Here is a 21,858-nt window from a genome sequence, read left to right as displayed (position 1 = left end):
TGAGTATATTTAAAAACCATAGGCTATTAGATTGACAGTTCTACAATTCGATTTGAAAGTTTCAACTTTTAAAATTAAAGAATGAGCTACTTTTGAATTGACAGTTGGCCGACTTTTGTTTTGAATGCAAAAGGCTTTCTACCAAAAAGAACCAACGCAAACTTTTAATTCTATCAATGGTTTTTTTAATTTTATTAACGATAATTTTTTGTGTGTAGTTTTTAGCTCAGAAATATCTTTGAGATTTTATGCCCAAGAGCCAGTGCACTAACTATTGTGAGAGCCTATTCTACTTTGGGAATCAACAGTTTTTCTTGAACTAGAAACTTACCAAGGAGTTTTCGGATGAAAACAACGATACAGCCGCATTGAGTATCACTTATGAACTAACTTTATTCTACAATTCTTTTCCCTTATATAGCGAAATTCTATCCTTAAAATGATCCTCGAGTAGAAAAATTCCCTAATCTAATGTGTAGGTGAAAATGGGACAACATTAAAAAACTAGATTCCTTCCTACATTTATCACCTTCATTCTCTCCTAATTTACGTAACAAACTTCCACCTCGCAACGCTTTCAAATTCAGGTAAAAAATATATAAATGTGGACGTGTCCCTATACGCCCTTCTGGCATGCGCTTATCTATCGTGCAGTGCATATCCTACAACTCTATTCTAAGCTATACCTGAGCGCGGCAGACATAGACCTAAATAAACAACTAGTCTTGTAATATTTCGTTCCACTTTCTTTGCAAAACGTTATCCTTATACCTGTTTTTACTTTACGAGGAAACATGGTTTGTCTGAAATACAATTATTTTCATAGTCTGATCTTTCCTTGATAATGATGTTGCTTGATTAGCAAATGTCGCGTTCGCAACAACGATCGACTCACCCGGTGAGTAAGCTGAAGTAAGCGTGTTACCCGGTGGAAACCTACAATTTTAAATTGGCTCACTACTTGACTAGCCTATTGGTCCCAAGAAAATCGATTAACGTACCCCATTCTAGCCTAAATTTTAGTACTACACTATGTTTGTTTTGATTCGCTATGAAAGTTTGACAGATAAAATGAAGGGCCGTGGATTTTCCTATGTTTCGAGGGATGAATCGATTAGCTTGGAACCGAAGATAGCACCAGAGCTGAGCCAAAAAGTTGAGCTCGTTTCTTCGGGACCTTCTGGTCTTAGAGTTACCTCTATGATAATACCATAGAAGTAACTCTAAGACTAGAAGGTCCTGAAATAACGTGCTCAACTTGTTGGCTCAGCTCTGGTACTCTCTTCGGTCCCAAGCTAATCCATTCAACCCTCGAAACATAGGAAAATCCACTAACCCCTCATTTTATATGTCAAACTTTCATGGCGAATCAAAACAAACACTGTGTAGTAGTAGACTTTCGACTAGAATGGGGTACGTTAATCGTTTGCTTGGGACCAATAGGTTAGTGAAGTGGTGAGCCAATTTAAAATCGTTAGTTTCGTATTGATTGTTGATAATACCGGGTACAGAGCTTGTAGCCGACACTGGCCGATCTCGGTAAAGCCTGCGGCTTAAGCGCCACTCCGCTAAAGGAGACCGCAGGCCACGTTGAGTTTGCCCAGATGAGACTGCCCCAGGGCGAGTCCTAGTGAAAATCTTCCTAGAAAGAAGTGATCGAGCCAGCTTGACTACTACCAACAATCAATACGAAACTAACGATTTTAAATTGGCTCACTACTTGACTAGCCTATTGGTCCCAAGCAAACGATTAACGTATCCCATTCTAGTCGAAATTCTAGTACTACGCAATGTTTGTTTTGATTCGCTATGAAAGTTTGACAGATGAAATGAGGGGTTATTCGTTTTTCCTATGTTTAGAGGGGTGAATCGATTAGCTTGGGACCGAAGATAGTACCAGAGCTGAGCCAAAAGGTTGAGCACGTTTCTTCGGGACCTACTAGTCTTAGAGTTACCTCTATGCTACTACCGAATTCGATCGATTAGAAACCTCTATTGCAAAACAGCATAATCTCTCACAACATCGAAATAACTCCAAAAAGCTCCCGGTAAGAGAATACACAAACCCTAAACGACGTTCCACGTCAAGTTCTCCTCATCGGTAGTTTGCCTTAAATTCCGCCAGAGGCGCAGCTGCAGCAAAAAAGGTACGCAACATACCAGTCAAATTCCGACCACGCGGAAGACAACAACATAATTACACGGACCCTAAAACAACGTAAAGATACTTTTTTCCTCTCATTCTAATCTTTGATAGGACTGATCAACAACATTACATCAATTTCAAATCAAACATTTATTTCACAACGGAAAACGGTAAGTTGAGATTTTATTATTAACTAAAGCATGCTTTTACGAAATTTCCATTGTTTGTATTTTTTTCCTACTCCTCTTTATGCTATTTCTCTATCTAGTCCTATTCTTGTGTGCGTAACTACCTTCTATCTGTGCTGTGCTCTTGTGTTTCTTCCTGACGAATCCCACGACGATGCAGCAAGCGGGGAACGGCAAGCAAAGCTTGGCACCCGGGTCCGGGTGTCTAACATAGATGGGTTGGGTGGGCATCCATGTATTACGTTACGTGCGCACGTTTGTCTTGCCGACACCCTACCTTACAATTCTTGGACTTCTCCAAATGTTAGCAATTCATGCTCTTCGACCTTATGGTCGGCAAAAAAGGTCCTCCATGGCGCCCTCGCCGGACGCCACACTCAACAAAAAAAAAAAACAGAACGGACTCACCAGTTGATTGAGCTGCTGCTGTTACTGGCGCGGCGACGATGCTACCTTCAATCGCTGCGCGTTCGACCGTTGGTGTTGAACGGCCAACAATTTCCACGTGGATGGACGAACCACAAAGCCCCGCTCAGCTATGTAGATACGGATCACTTTCCACCGGACAAGGTGACGGTTGCCGGGATTATTCGTCCCGGGGATGCAGATGATGATGTTGGAAACGTAAACGTAGCCGTCGGCTGGTGAAAAGAACATTAAGCACAATGCACAGATTTTCTTTAACGAGCACATTACCTGGTCTAGCTTATTTTTCGCGCTCACAAAGTCTAGCCTAAGACGCACACTACGTTTAGATTTATAACTATATAACTAAACAAACGACGAGCAGAAATTAGAATTGAAGTATAAAAGTACAACCACGTTGCTTTAACTCACTTTACAAAACGAAACTATCACGCGAATAAAATGAAACACTTCCACTGCAATCTGCGGTTCGGACGAAAGTGAAGCGAAACCGTGACCTCAGATTAGGGAAGGTGACCTCGGCCGAACTTAACGGAAGTTCGATTTTCCCGCGAACTTCTTCGAACGAGATCGGTAATGCGAGAGATTATTCCGATCGCTGGTCCTTCGTTCAAAGTCGGGTGTAGCCACACTCTCTCTTTTCCCAACTTTCCCGAAGATTTCACTGGACTCGGCCTTGCGAGAAATTGTACAAGGTCGAGTGGCTTTACTCACGAGGCATTCTATTTTTATTGTAAATCGACCAGTGTTGTTTTGCTACTGGCATAGTTTTTGGCGTATGGATTAGATCTAATTCATTCTTATTCTATTTTTGACTAATTTAATATTTACCTAGGACGTACACTTGGTGTACTTGCTACAAGCTGTCAAACTGCATATTTTTTTCTCACTTTGACAGTTGTGTCCCTATTAGATATGAGGAAAAGATGTTTCGACAGCGATGGCAGCGCTATTCTTCCTCTATAGTTAATTAGCTCTATTGTTTTGACGGAACTATTCTGTGGCTACCACAGTATTTTACATTTGATCGTCCGTATACAGTAGCGAAAAGCATGCTGTCACCGACAAACCGACATGAAACTTAACCTTAACTCTTGATCGAGAATCCATAGTGGTGGATTCAAATGTGCAGCGATCCCATCTGTCAAACCCATAGAAATTTGACTATATGTTTTAGTATTACTTCTACGTGAAGTCAACGATTTACATAGTTGAAGATGCTAATTTCAAATAACAGACTGTAGTGGTAATTTTTATACGATAGATGGAGTAGATGAAAGCATAGAGTTGATAGTTCCGTTAGAGTACGGCAGTGTGAAGATTGCATATAGATATTAGAATAGCGAGCTAGGACAACTTTTAAGGAAGGTACAAATCGGTTTTTTCATCTCTCTTTACCAAACTCCCCCTTTGGAGAGGGATGGTGAGGGGTGTCCCCCCCCCCCCGCCACCACTGGCAAAAAGAGATGAAAACCGACCCGCTCAAATACCAACTGTGTGTTTGAAACAGTTCTACCGATTTTTTACTGCACTTCAGTTGTTATTTGAAGGAAGGCATCCAGTCGTAGGTTTGGAAATTGCAACTATTGTTTACCCCTACCACGATATGTGCTATGACTTGACGATCTCGAGGGGACACGGGTGGGGTAGGTGCTGCTACTGTACCTTTCGACCATTGACAGTAATTGATGGTATGCTCCCATCCAGAGTTATGTACTTCGATTATATGTTATAGTACCACTACAGTCTGTTATTTGAAATTATCATCTTCAACTATGTAAATCGTTGACTTCACGTACAAGTACACCCCTCACCATCCCTCTCCAAAGGGGGAGTTTGGTAAAGCGAGATGAAAAAAACGATTTGTACCTTCCTTAAAAGTTGTCCTAGCTCGCTATTCTAATAACTATATGCAATCTTCACACTGCCGTACTCTAACGGAACTATCAACTCTATGCTTTCATCTACTCCATCTATCGTATAAAAATTACCACTACAGTCTGTTATTTGAAATTAGCATCTTCAACTACATAGAAATTTGTTAATTAGATAAAAATAATTCACTTGGACTAGATTAGACACGAACCAACTCATACATTTTGTATGCGTGTTCGTGGCTTGGATACACATTTTTCGCGAACACGACGGCAGATGTCAGTTTTGTGCTTTGATCAGGAATGTGATGGTACTTTGTATGGTCATTCATATCGGTTTTTTCGGTGATGCTGTGGACCATCTAAATTGATCAATTGATTCAGTTTTGAACCCACCACAGCATGCTTTTGGCGCTACTGTATATGGACGATCAAATGTAAAATACTGTGGTAGCCACAGCATAGTTCTGTCAAAATCTCAGCATTTTCATTGATCCATTAAAAAAGAAAAAGATAATAATTAAGATATTTCAAGCGGTATTGAAATAATGAACAAAATATTGAAAGCAGTATAGTATAATTCAAGTGAAATTTATGCGTCACTAGTGACGGGAAATAGTACTAGTCGATGGTGATACCACAGACAAACAGACATAACTCTCGCAAGTTGTTCATCAAACAAGCATTTAGCGATCAATTTAAAAGTATCGTAGTTGGTAGTACCGCCACCTGTGGCGCACATAGTCAATTCCCTTGTGTTTGACGTTTACACACTACTGCCATCTGTTCGGCGTACTACCCACCACAGTGTACTCAACAGATGGCGGTAATGTTTTAGCGACGATGTTTTACAGTGATGAATATTCGATGTGTTATGTATGTTTGTCTGTGGTGATACATTTATGGCAGCCGGTTCAAATTCCAGAGTTTGAATAATAAATTATTGAAAAAAAGTTCAAATAGTGAAATACGATCATTTTTATGAATGATACATGTAGGAAATTTGTCGAATAATGCGAGGGGGGGCGACACATTTAAATCTCAAGTTTAGATACTCAACAAATCTCACACTTGTGAATTAATCTTCGAAAAATCTTCTTTCATTTCTCGCATCTTCTTGCATCGCGCATCATCTTTTTGCAGGAAATCTTCAGAATCGTCATCAATATTCTTTCTATCTACTCAGCGTGTGCGCAGCTATGAAAATGGCTTATTTTCTACAAAAAATTGATTTTGATGAAAGTAAATTTGAAATATCTCGAAAACGGTTATATTTAGGAAGTTTATTGATATAAGCACTATCGTTTGAAATGATTTTTATGATCATATACTGACATCAAACTGAACATTTTGCCGTAAATAATGAAATTTTCAAAAATGCCTCAAAAGTTGCTCTTAAAAAAACTTTTTTATTGAAAGTTTGTCCATCCTAGAGTTGTTTTCAAAACTTCTGCTTTCTGTTCAAGTTTTTATAAAAAAAATATAAAAAAAATCAAAAATACGGTTTTTTTGGTATTTGAATTTTGAGGTTTATATTTAATTTTTTTTTGTAAAAAAACGAAAAAAATTCCGTGTATATTTTTTTTATAAAGCCGTTTTATTAGTTTTTTACAACTCCTTCTGAGTAAATTTTTTTCTACAACCAACTGTTTTCGAACTTCATTTTTTTTAAAAGTATGTGTGCAAAAACACATAGGCCTTTTTCAAAAATTACCCTTGAGTCAAAAGGGTCTCCTCTCCTGCGGAAAATACTTGGTCTATCATACTGAAAATATGGGCAAAGTATCATCCAAATCGAAGATGGTCGAGCACGATTTCAGGTTTTTTCTGCTTATTCTGGATGGAATCCCTCATACGTAATGTATTTTTTTCGATATTTTTGCCCGTTGTCTAGTGACCATTTCAGCCTAAATATTGCCATTTCATGTAAAAAAATTCAACGCAGTAGAAAAACACAGCATGCTAAGGAAAGATCCATAAATTTTGTCACGCAAATTATTATTATTATTTATCTTTATTAGGGAGGCTTTCAGCCTGGGGCTGGTTCGCCTCCACCCCTTGTCACGCAAATTTGGTTCCCCCTTTATCACATTTTTTGTATTGATCTTATTTTTTTTGTATGGCTCGTCACAGTTTCCAACCCCCCTCCCCTCCTCCCCCTAAAAGTGTGACATAATTAATGGACGATCCCTAAAAGCTGATAATCTTACGCTAAATGCTAATTTTTTCTCTGAATTAGCAATACAGGTCAGATTCGATTTTCTCACTATGGTATACCATCGCCGCTTTCTTGCAAGCGACCATTCAATTACGCAAAGTTTCACCACTATCTGACAGAGAAGACAACCCCCAATCTATTGCTAATTTTGATTTGAATGATTGTGTAATAACATCCTGTAATAGCATTTGCCCTAATGTTGTCTAACTTTGTGGAAATTGTCGTTTTCTTTAGTTGCAGGCTCGCACTCCAGACGAGGGTATTATCTTCTCCGCTCTATTTAACCTCTAATATCATTAAGGCAATGGTTGTGTACATATGACATATTACCGATAAATTTCCGTACATTACCTTAATTTTTGTACAAACGCGATCGAACCTCGATAGATGTCTGTCCTCAAGATGCTTTTAACGAAAACATGAAAACGCTCTAATCACCGCTGATAATCAAGATTGCGAGCCTGTGGTTGGCTTCATTTGAATCGTTTCAGTTGAAGTAATTTATCGGTTCTTCAGTTGACTGCGGTATTTTCGTAAATCATGAGAGAAATTTGTATTCTGATTGGGGTTGTGTCCTTTATTACTCAAATACTCGCTGCTGACAAATCCTGCGATGCAAGTAAGTTGAGAAGATGATTGATTTTACAAGACGCGCTCAAACGTTGTTGCAATAATTGTTACAGAGCGTTACAATGTCGTTTGTAACCTGGCCAGCTGGTCGGTCTATCGGGAGGGAGAAGGAGCCTTCAACATCAGCTACATAATTCCGAGTTACTGTACCCACATAATATACACCTTTGCTGGGTTGAATCTGGCCGGAGGCGTCGACTCGTTGGACTACCAAAACGACATCAACGTGAACAGTAAGTGTGCGATGATTGGTACCTAGCTTGTTTTAATAGACCACGTGGCATGACCACAACGAACGTTTCAGAGGGCTACCAAAAGATCGTGGAACTGAAGGAGGAAAGTCCATGCCTAAAAGCAGGGTGCCTTCCATTCATTTTGACTAAAAAAATGTTTTAGAAAATTATGGAATAATAAGATATTATGGTGGTATTTTGCATGTGTAAGGAACAAGAAAAGATTTTAAAGTTTGTGTTTGACACATAAAACCTGCAAATTTAGCTTTGACAGAGCCACAATAAGCGATTTTCTGATCGCCTCTTCGCGAAGAGTGAAGAGCGAAGAGTGGGTGAGATAAATGACAAAATCGCTTATTGCCACTCTCATGCAGCAACATTGGCTGGTATTATGTGTCAAACACAAACTCCACAATCTTTTCTTGTTGCTTACACAAACAAAATATTATAATAATATCTTATTATTCCATAATTTCATAAAACATTTTTATAGCCAAAATGAATGGAAGGAACCCTGCCTAAAAGTACTGTTGGCCATCGGTGGTTGGAACGAGGGATCGGAGAAGTACTCTCTGGTGAGGTGGAAACAATTTTGATGAAAGGGTTTTTTAATTGTATTTCGAATCTTCACATTTCAAGATGGCAGATTCGGAGGAAACTAGAGATGCGTTTGCTGATAGTGCCTTGCGCTTCTTGGCTCATTATGGCTTTGATGGACTCGATGTTGATTGGGAGTATCCTACTTTGGTAATTTTTGGAACATTTTAACTGAAATCCGCATGTTAACCACACAACACAAACATTCCAGAGGGGTGGCATTCCTGAAGATCGAGAAAATTTCGTCCTGCTTCTGCAGACACTTCGGGAAAAATTCCGCCGTCGCAACAAGATTCTTTCGATTGCAATCAGTGGATCCCCCAGCGCAATCCAAGCTGCCTACGACATGCAGGCCATTTGCGAAACGGTGGATTTTGTGTCCCTGATGGGATACGACTACAGTGTCAGGGACAAGACGAGCGTTGACGGGCCACTCTACTCGGAACAGGCTATGCGATCCGAATCGATCGACGGAGCTATTAGTTATATTCGTAAAAGTGGTTGCCCTTTGGGTAAGATCAATTTGGGAATTTCAACGATGGCAAAGACGTACACGCTAAAACCAGGAGCGACTGCTTCTGTTAACGCGGGAATTGTCGTTCAGGGACCAGGAAAGGCAGGACCGTTTACCAAGAATGTCGGCGTTTTGGGTTACAACGAACTGTGCGAGATGATCATGGATGGAAAATGGAAGATGGCTTTCCTAAGGAACGTTGGCGTGAAGGTGGCCGTCCAGGGCGACCAATGGGTTACTTATGATGATGGAGAAACGGTCGCAATCAAGTCCAAATATGTGAAGGAGAAGGGACTGGGAGGTGTCATGTTCTGGACCATCGACACGGACGATTTCAACGGAGATTGCTACAACGAAGCCTACCCGATGGTTTTGGCAGCTAATAAGGAGTTCGGATATGTTGTATAGACGTAATCGGAATTATTTATGGGCTACGGTGGAAATATATGGAACAACTTGACCTTGAAAGCGGCAGACACGAGGGCTTTGACATTTGCTTTGTGAATGAATATCACCGGATTGCATATGTGTCCTGCTCACCACTGGTGTAGTTAGGGTGCCAGAGGGGTTGAATGTAGTTTATATATTTAAGAGAATAGAAACCCCCTCTCAGACAGTGCAAACCCCATATTGACATAATTGATGTGCGATTTTCAATGTAATATAGTGATTTAGTAATATAATTTGATTTTTGAGCTAATTTTATTGCATGAAGTTTTAATTTTTTTCTCGTTAAGGATGAGAAAAAATGATGCCATTGAAATTAACAGGGTGGCCAGCAGACTGATGCAAAATTTGAAATTTTCGCTCCACAGTGTTCAAACGGTTTCAAATCGGGTCCTGATTAGCCTCCGAAAGTTTAAACTCATTTGATAAGAAACTGACTTGGCACAAACCATTTGAAGTTTATATGGAAATTACTATGGGAAAACAAAACTTTTTGTTAATTGTCTTCTAGCCTTTTTACATATTGTACTGTAAACAATTTCTATTGCTATTCTTATGGGAATTTTCATCAGCTACAACTTTGCTGAAAATCGTTTTTCAGCCAAACGTCAAATTGAATAGTTATTAATTATTTAAAAGTTTATCTTATGGCAAGATTAAGCAACTGTATTGTGGGCAACACTGTATTCTGCAGTGTGACATAGTAGCCATGATTTTTGTCCTATATTCTACGCTTGAGCTTGAGCTTGAGCTTGATTGACCGCCCACGGTTGCTACTATGTTACTGCCAGATCAGCTGTAATTACACAGAGAACCAATAGACGATGCTTGGGACTAGCAATCATCCTCAATGTGTAAAAACTGGTGATCTTAAATTAGACAATACCAGCGCCGGCCGCGCCCGAACACAGGTCAAGAAAGGAATGGGAAGGATTGTGTTGACATGACACTCGCTTTGATGGAAGCCGAGAACACCTCTGCACTTCCACGAGGAATCACTGGGATGTTGGATAAGAGGGTTGGGTTTGCAGCAGGGTTCGTTTTGGTAAACGATAAGCTGAATTAATGTCCTAACGATCATATAACGCGAAGGAGCTTGGGACTAAACCCACGGTCTTCTGCTCAGTAAGCAAAAACGTTTGCCACTAGGCAGACGAGCACCTTTTTAATCACCGAGTTGCTGTTATTACCATGTAGTCATATTAACAAATAAAACGATTGACGAATCTTGAATGTGGATGGGCCTGAGATTAGACTCATGATGTTCTGCTCAGTAAGCAAAAACGGTTGCTCTAAGGCCACCGAGCTCCTCATATCACATAATACCGTTGCTCAAATTTGTGTATCCATTCAAACCCGGAGCCAACGACAACAACGAGTTTCGCAAAATACACGAGACACAAGCGATTTTACCATAAATCTCTTTGATATGTAAGGACCTGGGACAGCGTTTTTCTGCTCAGTAAACAGGCCACTGTAACCGACGATCTTTCAAATCCGAAAACTAAAAACTACGAAAAAGTACTTAGGCCTTCATTAAGTTCCACTTTCACGCGACATTCAATGACAGGGTCCTACCCAGAATTACATCTAAAAAATCCAAATCTGGCCAACGCCCACCTAAACCTGTTCTAATCCACCTGAAATGACTAACGAATGGAAGACTTTGACTACCCAGCCATGCAATAGTCTCATTCCGTGCCTTATGGCAACTTGATGATTCTATTGCGCTCATCTTTTGGCACCACCCAGGGGAGACTTGGTCCTGTACCCAATGCTTAACTTATCTCCATTCCACTCAGCTACTCGCAATTTCTTGTGATATACTGGGCGGAATATTATTATATGAGACAATTCAATGCAGACGTCTTTCCAAATTTGGCAGATCCACAGGTAATCGGTGAGTTACCACGATTGACGAGTGCACGGATGGATTTGAGTTCACTCACTCGACAAAAAGTGACACAACAGTGGGGCCCTGTTTACTAAAAATGAACACATGAATAATGCTCGCGTAACATTTGAAAAGGGCCTATCAACTTTTGTAAATAATTTGCTAGGTCCTTTTCATGAGAACCGAAGTACGCCCACGCAAACCAAGAGCACTATCGGGAAGGGGAGCATTTCCTCTGCACGATGGTGTTGTTAGTTTACGTGAGCGTATTCGGTTCGCGCGAAAAAGGCTTAACAAGTTTTGTGTACATAAGTTGATAGACCCGTTTCAAATGTTACGTGAGTATTATTCATATGTTCATTTTTAGTAAACAGGGCCCCGCTGTTGTGTCACTTTTTGTCGAGTGAGTGAACTCAAATCCATCCGTGCACTCGTCAATAGTTGCTATTCAACAACACGACAGCGTCCCATCGTCAACGCCTGCTATGAGAATTTCCCATTGCAGACGTCAACGAAATGACGTCATCGAGCTATCGATCAACTACCCTGGTTATCGCCTGGTACCTTATAGCACGATGCTAGGAGGTGAACCGGAAAAATCGATGAGCTACCTCTCCCCCTGATTTTTGTCCTATATTCTACGCGCCATAAACAGCAATGTTGCCTGCTGAACAGTTGATTGAGCATTATCATAAGACATCAGTGACTTGAATCATTAATAATTTTTGTTTCTTACATTTGATCGAAAAGTGGTCTTCGACAAACCTGTAGCAAGTGGAGTTATCATTTTCTCAAGTTGAGTGAACTGGTGAATTTTGAGATAGATATGAATCGAAATTATGGTTACCCCACAGTAATTTCCATATAAACTTCAAATGATTTGTGCCAAGTCAGGTTCTTACTAAATGAGTTCAAATTTTGGGAGGCTAACCAGGACCCAATTTGGAACCGTTCAAGCACTGTGGAGCGAAAATTTCAAATTTTGCATCAGTCTAGTGGCCAGTGAATGTTTCATTTTGAATTTCCCGTTTTTTTGCCGGTTTTCCAAGATCAACTCTCAGAAATTTCCCAGTTTCTGGCGCGTGATACGACCGTTAGTTTTTAGGTTATAACGCAAAAACGGTATCCTACTGCCGTGGTTACACTTGTATGATAAACTATGAGATTGACCATTATTTGTGTAATAATTATCAGTAATCCTATATAGAGATTCGCGGAAGCGGCCATCTTGAGCCAATCGACCAGCGATAATTGTCAAAATATGAGTCAAACGAGCATGTTTATCGATTGTCAGAATGTTTCAGTTGAGAAGTACTGTAATCGGGTGAAATAAATTAAAACAAAAAGTTTACATTCAAAGTGTTTTTTATGTTACTTCATACGCGAAGTTAACGATTTTCAGAGTTGGTTGGAAATGCTAACATGAAGCTTTAGTGTGATGATTTATTAGCTAGAGAATGATCTTTAGAAGAGGGTAGGTGGATAGTTCCGTTAGAGTACGGCAGTATGAAAATTGAATAGAAGTTGAAAATGAGCGAAGGGCCATTAAAGCGACAGTTTTTCAAGATAGACGCACATTTTTGCCTAGCCCGTACGATGTACGCGGGGACTTGAAGTATGTCTCCAAGTCCACAGGCAAAAGTTTATAAATTATAAAAAATAAACAAAATTGTTGAAGCCTGCCGCTTTTATGCAAATGTGATTCTGTTCCTGATTCGATGCTTTGAGTTTTGAACCGCACAGCGAGTGCCCATAAATGATTAGATCGATTGCTGATCTGAAATATAGGTAGGGAAATGTGTTTTTACCTACCATGTTCGTCATCATATACAAAAGTCGGATCAAGAGAATAGTCTACGGTTTTTGGAGCATATTTAATTCTGTTTCCCACCTTCTTTAGCAAAATACATTTCTAGATAGAGCTGGAATTAGGGCGTAACAACTTTTGTAAACAATGACTTCTATCGATGATTTCTAGGAATTTAAGGAACGTTCACGCAGACCAACCTAACCATCGGATAGGGGAAGTCTTTCCTTACCCGATGAGGATGTTGGTTTGCGTGGGCGAGCCTTGAATTTCTAGAAATCATCAAGAGAAGTCATTGTTTACAAAATCGGTTAGGCCCTAATTCCAGCTCTATCTAGACTTACGTTTGCAAGAAGTGCACTCAAAGTAATCGTCACGTTAATGCTACGTGAAAACATACATAGATTTTTTCCATAGCACTTTTCACGTAGACCTTACGTGATTCTCATATGGAAGCACTCATTTCAGTGAGCTTCAACGTCATTGGATTATCACATAGAAGTTACGTGATTCTTTCAGTACAGCTCATGGTGGTTTCTAATGATGTTAATTCTGCTACAATTTGAATAAAATGGATTCTTGATTTCGCATTAGGCAAAGATCTAGTATTAATTTATGCATATGCCTTTACTTTGTCATAAAATATATACATCGGCAACAAAAACGTATTGAAATTAGATTCGATCGGGCCAAGGATCGGGAACGGGAAAACATACATGAATACAAATGCCTATCCTGCACTTGATCTTACACCATGCAAGATTCTGTCACACTAAAAGAGAAACAGACTTAAATATTCTCTATGTAAATGTTTAATTCATTCAACTAACCACATAAAATTAACCCACAAAAAAGAAACATCTAAAATATGCCCACTGAACTAGCGCCATATTGAGTGTCACTCATTTATTTTTTCAGACGTGAAAATCACTTAGCGTTTACGTGAAACGCACATAGAATCTGTGTATGGGCAAATCACGTAAACTTCATTAAAAAATGTAACGGTTTCAAATGGAATTTTCCCTCATATATAAGTGGTGTCATGTAGATTTTACTTGGGTCATGTGAAATTGAAGGCAAACTAAAAAGAGATACTCTACGTGATTTTTCACGTAACTATAACGTGTTGATTATTGATTATTGAGTGTGGTCCTGGAAGAAGCATTACATTTTAACTAGATACCATCAAATAATTATCACTAATAATAATTAATAATATTCACTGCACAACGCATAGAATCCACTAGGGAAAAATCCAACGGTAGTCCGCAAAACTCCAGCCTTGTTTTGCGAGTTCAGCGTTTTTCTGAAACCGGAAAAAACTCACATCATTACACTAAGAAAATTGCCCCTACAATTTCCATAAGCTGCGTCGTATAAACGTATGCAACTATGAACTCCACCTAGTTTCATAAGAATCTTATGTTTTCATACTGCATATATAGCATTTATAGTTTGATACAATAAATGGTTTAGGAAAACCATGTGAATGTTATAAATCCATCGTTTAAATTAAAGTGACCCAACTTATGGCAAAATATCATAAGACGTTCGTATGAACGGTATATATAAATCACATGATCGCGTAAGTGTGGTGAGAATGGTGTTTTTTTTTAATACTCTAATGTAGTAAAAAGCGTTTTGACCACTCATAACTCTGTAAATAGCGGATGGATTTTAATTCTAAACAAGCCAAACGATTGGAAATTTTTCTACGAATCTGATAAAATGAACACTTTATCAATTTTCAATATATCACTATTGAAAATCACACAAATGTCCAACTGTTGCAATGGTGTTCAAAATCATCATCGATTGCTTGCAGAAAGCGCTTTCCCTAACACAGATTTCAAAATCGAATTCCATCCAGTCTCACCGAAGGGTGCTTAATCAATCACCGTATGTGGTGGTGACCGGTCAGTCGTCATCATCAGCAGCAGCAACAGTGCTTTCGGCGCGTGGCGTTCAAAATGGTACTCTAATACACAACGAAAGGCTACCTGCAAGTAGCGAGCTGCAGCCCACATGAGCGTCCATTCATCGAAGAAGGAGGAACTAATCGGTTTCAGTAGCTCTTCGTGAATCGCAGTGGGCCATCTAAAGCTATGTCCATTTAGAATCCGGAATAATAAAATCATCTGTATCTCGGTAACGGGTTGTCGTACAAATAAGGTTAAAACATCAAAACAAAGGTAATTCACTGTACTTTTAGGAAAAAAATATCAATACAAATCATTTCTCATCGTTTCTAATGAAAATTCGCACTTTCTTCTTTATCCTTCCCATCAAACGCTGCACACCTCCGGAGTCAACTTCCTTGGCACATTTGTTCCACATTTTGGTCATCTGAATCGCGTCCCGAGCCGTTTTTCCACTTTTCTTAAGCTTCCGCTTCATTATTGCCCAAAATCTCTCGATGGGCCGGAACTGCGGGCAGTTGGGTGGATTTATGTTTTAAGCAAACTTAAACTTCGCAGGAACATCTCCTCGTGCCGTCGCCATGTAGAATTTTTGGTCAGGAAGCTGTCCGAAATCCATTTTGACGTAGGTTTCATCGTCGATGAGCAGGCATCCTTGGTACTTCGTCAAAACCTGCTGGTAAAATTTCCGAGCTCGAGTTTTGGTGACGAAACTTTGCTTCAACGTTCTGTTTGGTTGCTTGCTGGCTCGATAAGAACGATATCCTGCTCGCAAACGAATTCTTCGAACGGTACTGCGAGCAGCAGTGTATTTTTGTGCGATTTCATTATCTGATAGTCCAGGGTTTGCTCTGACAGTTCTCAGCACCTTCTGGTTCAGCTTGCGGTCATATGTTCCACTACGACGCTTACCTTGAGGCACTCGATCCACGCTCTTTCGCTCCCTGAAACGTTTGAGCACATCATACACGGTTGATTTGGCGATTTTCAACGTTTTTGCGATTTTTATTGCGGACCACGTTAGATTATCAACGTGGGTGTTCAGATTTTTTTCTCTCCTCTCGGCTTCCACCTGGAATAATTTTGGACTCACTGCACGAAACACCGTCAAATTTATACCATAGAAAGTGGGCGCCTAGGTAAACAAACCGCTGTAAAATAATTCTTGCAACGGTCACTTTCCGTGCCGCTGCAACACAATAAGTGATTCCGGATTCTAACTAACTAACTAACTAACTAACTTTACACCCGAAATTAGATCTAAGCCCATCAGCAGAGCCTCTGAAACGTACCACCAGATTAGCCTTGGGCTCATACTGCAGCTGATTTCATGGGGCCATTACCATCCGGTCATAATCTATTCGTGTTAGTAGATTATTTCAGCCACTTTATAGAAGTGATCATAATGAGGGAAATAACTGCTAAATTGACCGTGCAGGCTCTATATGAGACGTTCTGCAGATATGGAATTCCAGAGACAATGCGAACAGATAATGGACCACAATTTGTAAGTGAATTGTTGAACCAATTCAGTACACAACATGAAATACGACTTGTGAAAACCACTCCGTACTGGCCCCAAGCTAATGGAGAGGTGAAGAGGGCTAATAGCGCTCTTACAAAACGATTGCAAATAAGTCAAGGATCTAAAAAAGCAGACTGGAGATTGGATTAACGAACATATCTGTTGCTGTATAATTCTACTTCTCATTCCACAACAGCAGTGGCACCGTCGGCTTAATGTTTGGGCGAGTACTTCGTGATAAACTGCCATCTGTATCGAATACTACCGGAGAATATGAGGAAATACAGGATAAGGCGAGAGAGGAAACAAGCAGAAACCGAATATGCAGATACTCACCGTCACGCTCAACCTAGCTCCCTAAAGCCAGAAGATTTGGTACTAGCTAAACGTACATCACAAGAAAATAAGTTGTCGAGTAATTTCAGTCCTAAAGAGCTAGTAGTTGTTGAGAGATCAAGACCGGATGTTACATTGAAATCATCACAATCCGGAAAGATAATGCAGGATATTTGAATGCGTGGCATACCGGCGCATTTATCACAGCGTCAAGCTGTCAAGTGACGCTGCGATGTTTTGTTTACGCCCAACTGGCAGCACTGCTGGCAGCATAAAAAGATAAACAAAATATACGGAAGAGTTCAGTTGACTCGTGAGCTTAAAGCAAACTAGTCTATTTTCATTATACGGTCCGGTAGTTTCTCCTCTATTCCCAGTGAAATTAATACTTGCCATACAAACATAAAAGTGGCGACGGGTAGGAAACGATTCCCTTCACCTTTTTGTTTTCGCGTGCGATTTGGTGAAAAGTGAAACCGCAGTGCTATTCGTGCAGAAAAAAAAAGTACGCCAGCAGCATCGAGTGTGTACAACAGCGGCGGGTGCATACAGAGGCATAGTGGTCATCAAGCGGAGAGATATTTTCTTTCCCAGGAGGGACTAGTTTAGCCGAGGTAAAAGCCGCCGGTATTTTCCGGGTTTTAGCGGAGGCAAAAGAACCGTTCGGCAGGTAAATTAAAACTGGATAGTGGCCGCTAAATCCATCCGGAGTGACCATATCACGAGACTTGACGGAACGAAGGGTGAGTTTCCCATACGGGGCCAGTGATAAAACACTTCTCCAAGGCGGAAGAGGATTCTCAGCGTAGTCAAAGAACTGCATAGCCGGTGACTCTACTCCGGTGCCAGGATATCCGGCGCGTGTTTGAAAAGGTCGGCTGAAGGTCGGCAAAGACATTTTGTTTTCGGTCGGTGAGTGGAAAACCTTTTGTTTCTTTATCCTTTGTTGGAAGTACCTTTCAATTAGGTTCCATTTTTTTTTTCTCCTTTCCTTTCTGGTATTGAGTAATGACCATATTGTGCTGACTGCAGTCATTTTCTTTTTAGCCATTTTTATTGGGGAACGAATAGTGTGCTTTTAAAAACTTTCCTTACATATAAAAAAAAGAAAAAGAAAAATGAGTTCTTCTAACGTGGCCTTTACGATTGAACCATATCGTCGTGGAACCTCCTTCAACGATTGGTTTACTCGTTTGAAATATTTATTCCGGGTAAACAAAGTGAAGGATGAAGACACGATGGCCTATTTCGTTACGTTGAGCGGGCCAGTCATGTTCATGTCCGGCGGAAAATTTTGAACAGGCGGCTTTTGACGATTTGGTTGCCAAACTCAAAAGTCGTCTAGATAAAATAGATCCTGATTTAGTACAAAGGTATAAATTTAGCACCAGGGTTCAAAATCCAGACGAGACCACGGAAGATTTCGTTTTGTCCCTTAAATTGCAGGCCGAATTTTGCGGCTTTGAAAATTTTAAAAATGTCGCCATACTGGATCGCATTATAGCAGGGATAAAGGACAAAAGCCTTAGGGTACGGCCAGGGTAGACGCGATTCGCGACGCGACGCGACCAATTCAAAAGAATTTTATTATTTATTATTATTCCTTGCGTGAGTCGCATCGCGTCGCGTCGCGTGTCGCGTCTACCCTGGCCGCGGCCTTAGACAAAGGCTGTTAAGCGAGGAAAAATTATCCTTAGCAAATGCTGAAAAGTTAATAGCCACGTGGGAGGTGGCTAAGGCAAATGCCGGAACGGCGGATGGTCTTAAAAATGAGGGTTTGGTAGGAGCCATTGGCAAGGGATACGCGCAAAGGAAATGGGAAAGGACATACGAGTTAGCGCACCAGGAGGCAGGCAACAGCAGGGGGCCGGTAAGAATCCGTTTGGGTTACACGCCTTACCATACGACGCCGCAAAGGAACGGAGGGAGAAATCCTACAACGAGTTCCGGTGAATTCAGATATGGGCAAAGGTTCAAGCAGGGGCATCGGCCGGATTATTCAGAGACGATATGCCATTTTTGTGGTATGAAAGGTCACATCAAGAAAAAGTTTTTCAAACTGAAAAACCTTCACAGAGATGCGGTGAATCTGGTCGATTCATATAGGCCGGGACCTTCAGCGGATAGGCACATCACAGAGCTGCTCGAACGGATGCGCACGGACGAGTCGGAGGAAGAGGAAAGCGATTCAGGTGATTTACAATGCTTGTTGGTTTCGTCCATTAATAAAATAAGTAATCCTTGTTTAGTACAAGTGAATGTGGAAGGTAAAGACCTGGAAATGGAAGTAGATTGTGGTTCTTCCGTTTCTGTTATTAGTAGGAGGAGATATTTGGCTAAATTTGACAATCCTTTGAGTGGATATGGGAAACAGCTTATTGTTGTAAACGGAGCTAAACTGAAAATCATGGGGGAAGCAATGGTCGAGGTAGAATTCAATGGAAAGAAGAAGTCTATGCCTTTGTTAGTGCTGGACTGTGAAAACGATTTTTTTCCGTTATTGGGTCGAACTTGGTTTGATGTTTTTTATCCCAATTGGAGGAATTTCTTCACTGAATCGTTGATAATCAACAACTTAAATCAGGAGTATGGTGGTAATGGTGTGATAGATTTAAGGAAACGTTTCTTTAATGTGTTTGAGAAAGATTTCTGTAAACCAATTAAGGGTTTTAAAGCAGAATTAGTGCTCAGGGATGAGGCACCCATTTTTAAAAAGGCTTATGAGGTGCCATATAGATTAAGGGACAGGGTGGATGAATATCTGGACAAATTAGAAAAAGAAAGGGTCATTACACCTATAGATACCAGTGATTGGGCATCACCCATTATTATTGTGATGAAGAAAAATAATGATATACGACTGGTTATTGATTGCAAAGTATCGATTAATAAGTCTATCGTACCGAACACTTATCCGTTACCAACAGCACAAGACATTTTTGTGAATTTGGCGGGATGCAATTTTTTCTGTGCACTTGATTTGGAAGGTGCTTATACTCAATTAGAACTGACAGAAAGATCCAAAAAGTTTGTGCTGATTAATACTATGAAAGGCTTGTATACTTACAATAGATTACCGCAAGGTGCGTCTTCCAGTGCGTCTATTTTTCAGCAGGTAATGGATGAAGTGTTGGAAGGGATTGCAAATGTGTCATGCTACCTAGATGATGTCTTGATTGCAGGAAAAACACTGGAGGAATGCAAGAGCAAGCTTATAATGGTTTTGGAGAGGTTAGCAAAAGCTAACATTAAGGTAAATTTTGAAAAATGCAAGTTTTTTGTGACAGAACTCACATATCTGGGGTACATCATAAGTGAGAGGGGGCTGATGCCCTGACCAGACAAAATTTCCACCATTGAAAAAGCAAAGGCGCCGGGAAATGAATCTGAATTAAAATCTTTCCTGGGTTTAATTAATTATTATCATAAATTCATTCCACATTTATCATCTAAGCTATACCATTTATACAATTTATTGAAGAGCAACGTGAAGTACATCTGGGATGACAACTGCCAAAGGGCATTTGAGGACGGTAAAGCGTCATTGTTGAAGGCAAACCTTTTAGAATTTTATGACCCAAAGAAACCAATAGTGGTTGTCACGGATGCGTCAAGCTATGGTCTAGGGGGGTTAATAGCTCACGTGGTGGATGAAATTGAGAAACCAATAAGTTTCACATCTTTTTCACTAAATCAGGCACAAAAGAAATATCCTATTTTGCATTTGGAGGCGTTAGCGCTAGTATGTACCATCAAAAAGTTTCATAAGTATCTTCATGGGCAACCTTTTACGGTTTACACAGATCATAAGCCATTGGTTGGAATTTTTGGCAAGGCGGGTAAAAACTCGATTTATGTTACCAGACTCCAGAGGTTTATTTTGGACTTAGCAATATATGATTTCAACATCATTTATAGACCTTCAAATAAGCTGGGAAATGCAGACTTTTGTTCAAGATTCCCCTTACAGCAGAATGTTCCAGAAGATTTGGATGCAGCTGCGATTAAAAGCATAAATTTTGGGAAGGATATACCCATGGATTCGAAAATGATAGCAGAAAGTACTAAGGATGACGAATTTTTGCAGAAAATTAAATGGTTTATGCTCAATGGTTGGCCTGATAGAGTGGACAAGCGTTTTGCGGATGTTTACGCAAATCAGCAGGACCTGGAATTAGTGGATGGATGCCTACTTTATGCAGATAGGGTGATTATACCGAAAGTGCATCAAAGGCAAATACTGGTACTTTTGCATAACAACCATGCTGGTATAGTGAAAATGAAACAGTTGGCGAGACGCATGGTCTATTGGTTCGGCATCAATAGCGACATTGAAAGATATGTGACAGGCTGTGATGCCTGCAATGGCATGACTGCTTACAAGGAAACGAAGGATAAGTCTAAATGGACACCGACAACAAGGCCTTTCAGTAGAATCCATGTGGATTTCTTCTTTTTTGAGCATCGTACTTATCTGTTGATAGTTGACAGTTTTTCTAAGTGGATTGAAGTGGAGTGGATGAAGCAAGGAACAGATTGTAATAGGGTATTAAAAAAACTAGTGGCGTTTTTTTGCGCGTTTCGGTTTACCTGATGTTTTAGTGTCGGACAACGGTCCTCCTTTCAATTCGCATGGTTTTATAAGTTTTCTTGAGAGGCAAGGTGTCAGGGTAATGAAAAGTCCCCCTTACCACCCTTCGAGCAATGGACAAGCTGAGAGATTAGTGAGAACAGTAAAGGAAGTACTTAAGACATTCCTATTGGAACCAAATATTGCACTATTAGATATGGAGGATCAGATAAACCTTTTTTTGTTTAACTTCAGAAATTACAACCTGACTAGCGACGGGCATTTTCCGTCTGAAAGAATATTTTCATATACGCCAAAGACTCTTTTGGACTTGGTAAACCCAAAAAAACATTACAAGAAGCAACTAGCTTTACCACAGCCTGCGGATGAAATCATCCAACAAGAGTTGGTCGGGACAATCCCGAGGCATTCACAGGATGCTATTGATAAACTGAAGGCTGGAGATGAAGTGTGGTATAAGAACCACAATCCTTCCCTTCATTCAAGATGGTTAAAAGCAATCTTTATTAAAAA

The 21,858-nt window shown here is 40.1% G+C and overlaps 2 protein-coding genes across 2 annotated transcripts in view; one reads left to right on the top strand and one right to left on the bottom strand.

Annotated features, from left to right (window-relative positions):
• The window catches only part of LOC135708141 (BOS complex subunit NOMO1), a 546,399-nt gene that overhangs the window by 57,508 nt on the left and 467,033 nt on the right, over nt 1–21,858 (bottom strand). The gene's annotated exons all lie outside the window — the stretch shown is intronic.
• Nucleotides 7,393–9,302, top strand: LOC135708242 (chitinase-3-like protein 1). The gene is made up of 6 exons (XM_065230238.1): nt 7,393–7,471; nt 7,536–7,715; nt 7,787–7,824; nt 8,228–8,290; nt 8,355–8,462; nt 8,524–9,302. The coding sequence occupies exons 1-6, from the start codon at nt 7,393–7,395 to the stop codon at nt 9,232–9,234; spliced, it is 1,179 nt and encodes a 392-aa protein (XP_065086310.1). The 3' UTR covers nt 9,235–9,302.

This window comes from Ochlerotatus camptorhynchus, unplaced genomic scaffold (assembly GCF_037179485.1).
Source record: "Ochlerotatus camptorhynchus isolate MF236.1 unplaced genomic scaffold, CSIRO-AGI_Acam_v1.1 ptg000328l, whole genome shotgun sequence".
Classification (NCBI taxonomy): domain Eukaryota; kingdom Metazoa; phylum Arthropoda; class Insecta; order Diptera; family Culicidae; genus Ochlerotatus; species Ochlerotatus camptorhynchus.
Note: the sequence above shows the minus strand (reverse complement) of the source record. Positions and strands in the feature narration are given on the sequence as shown.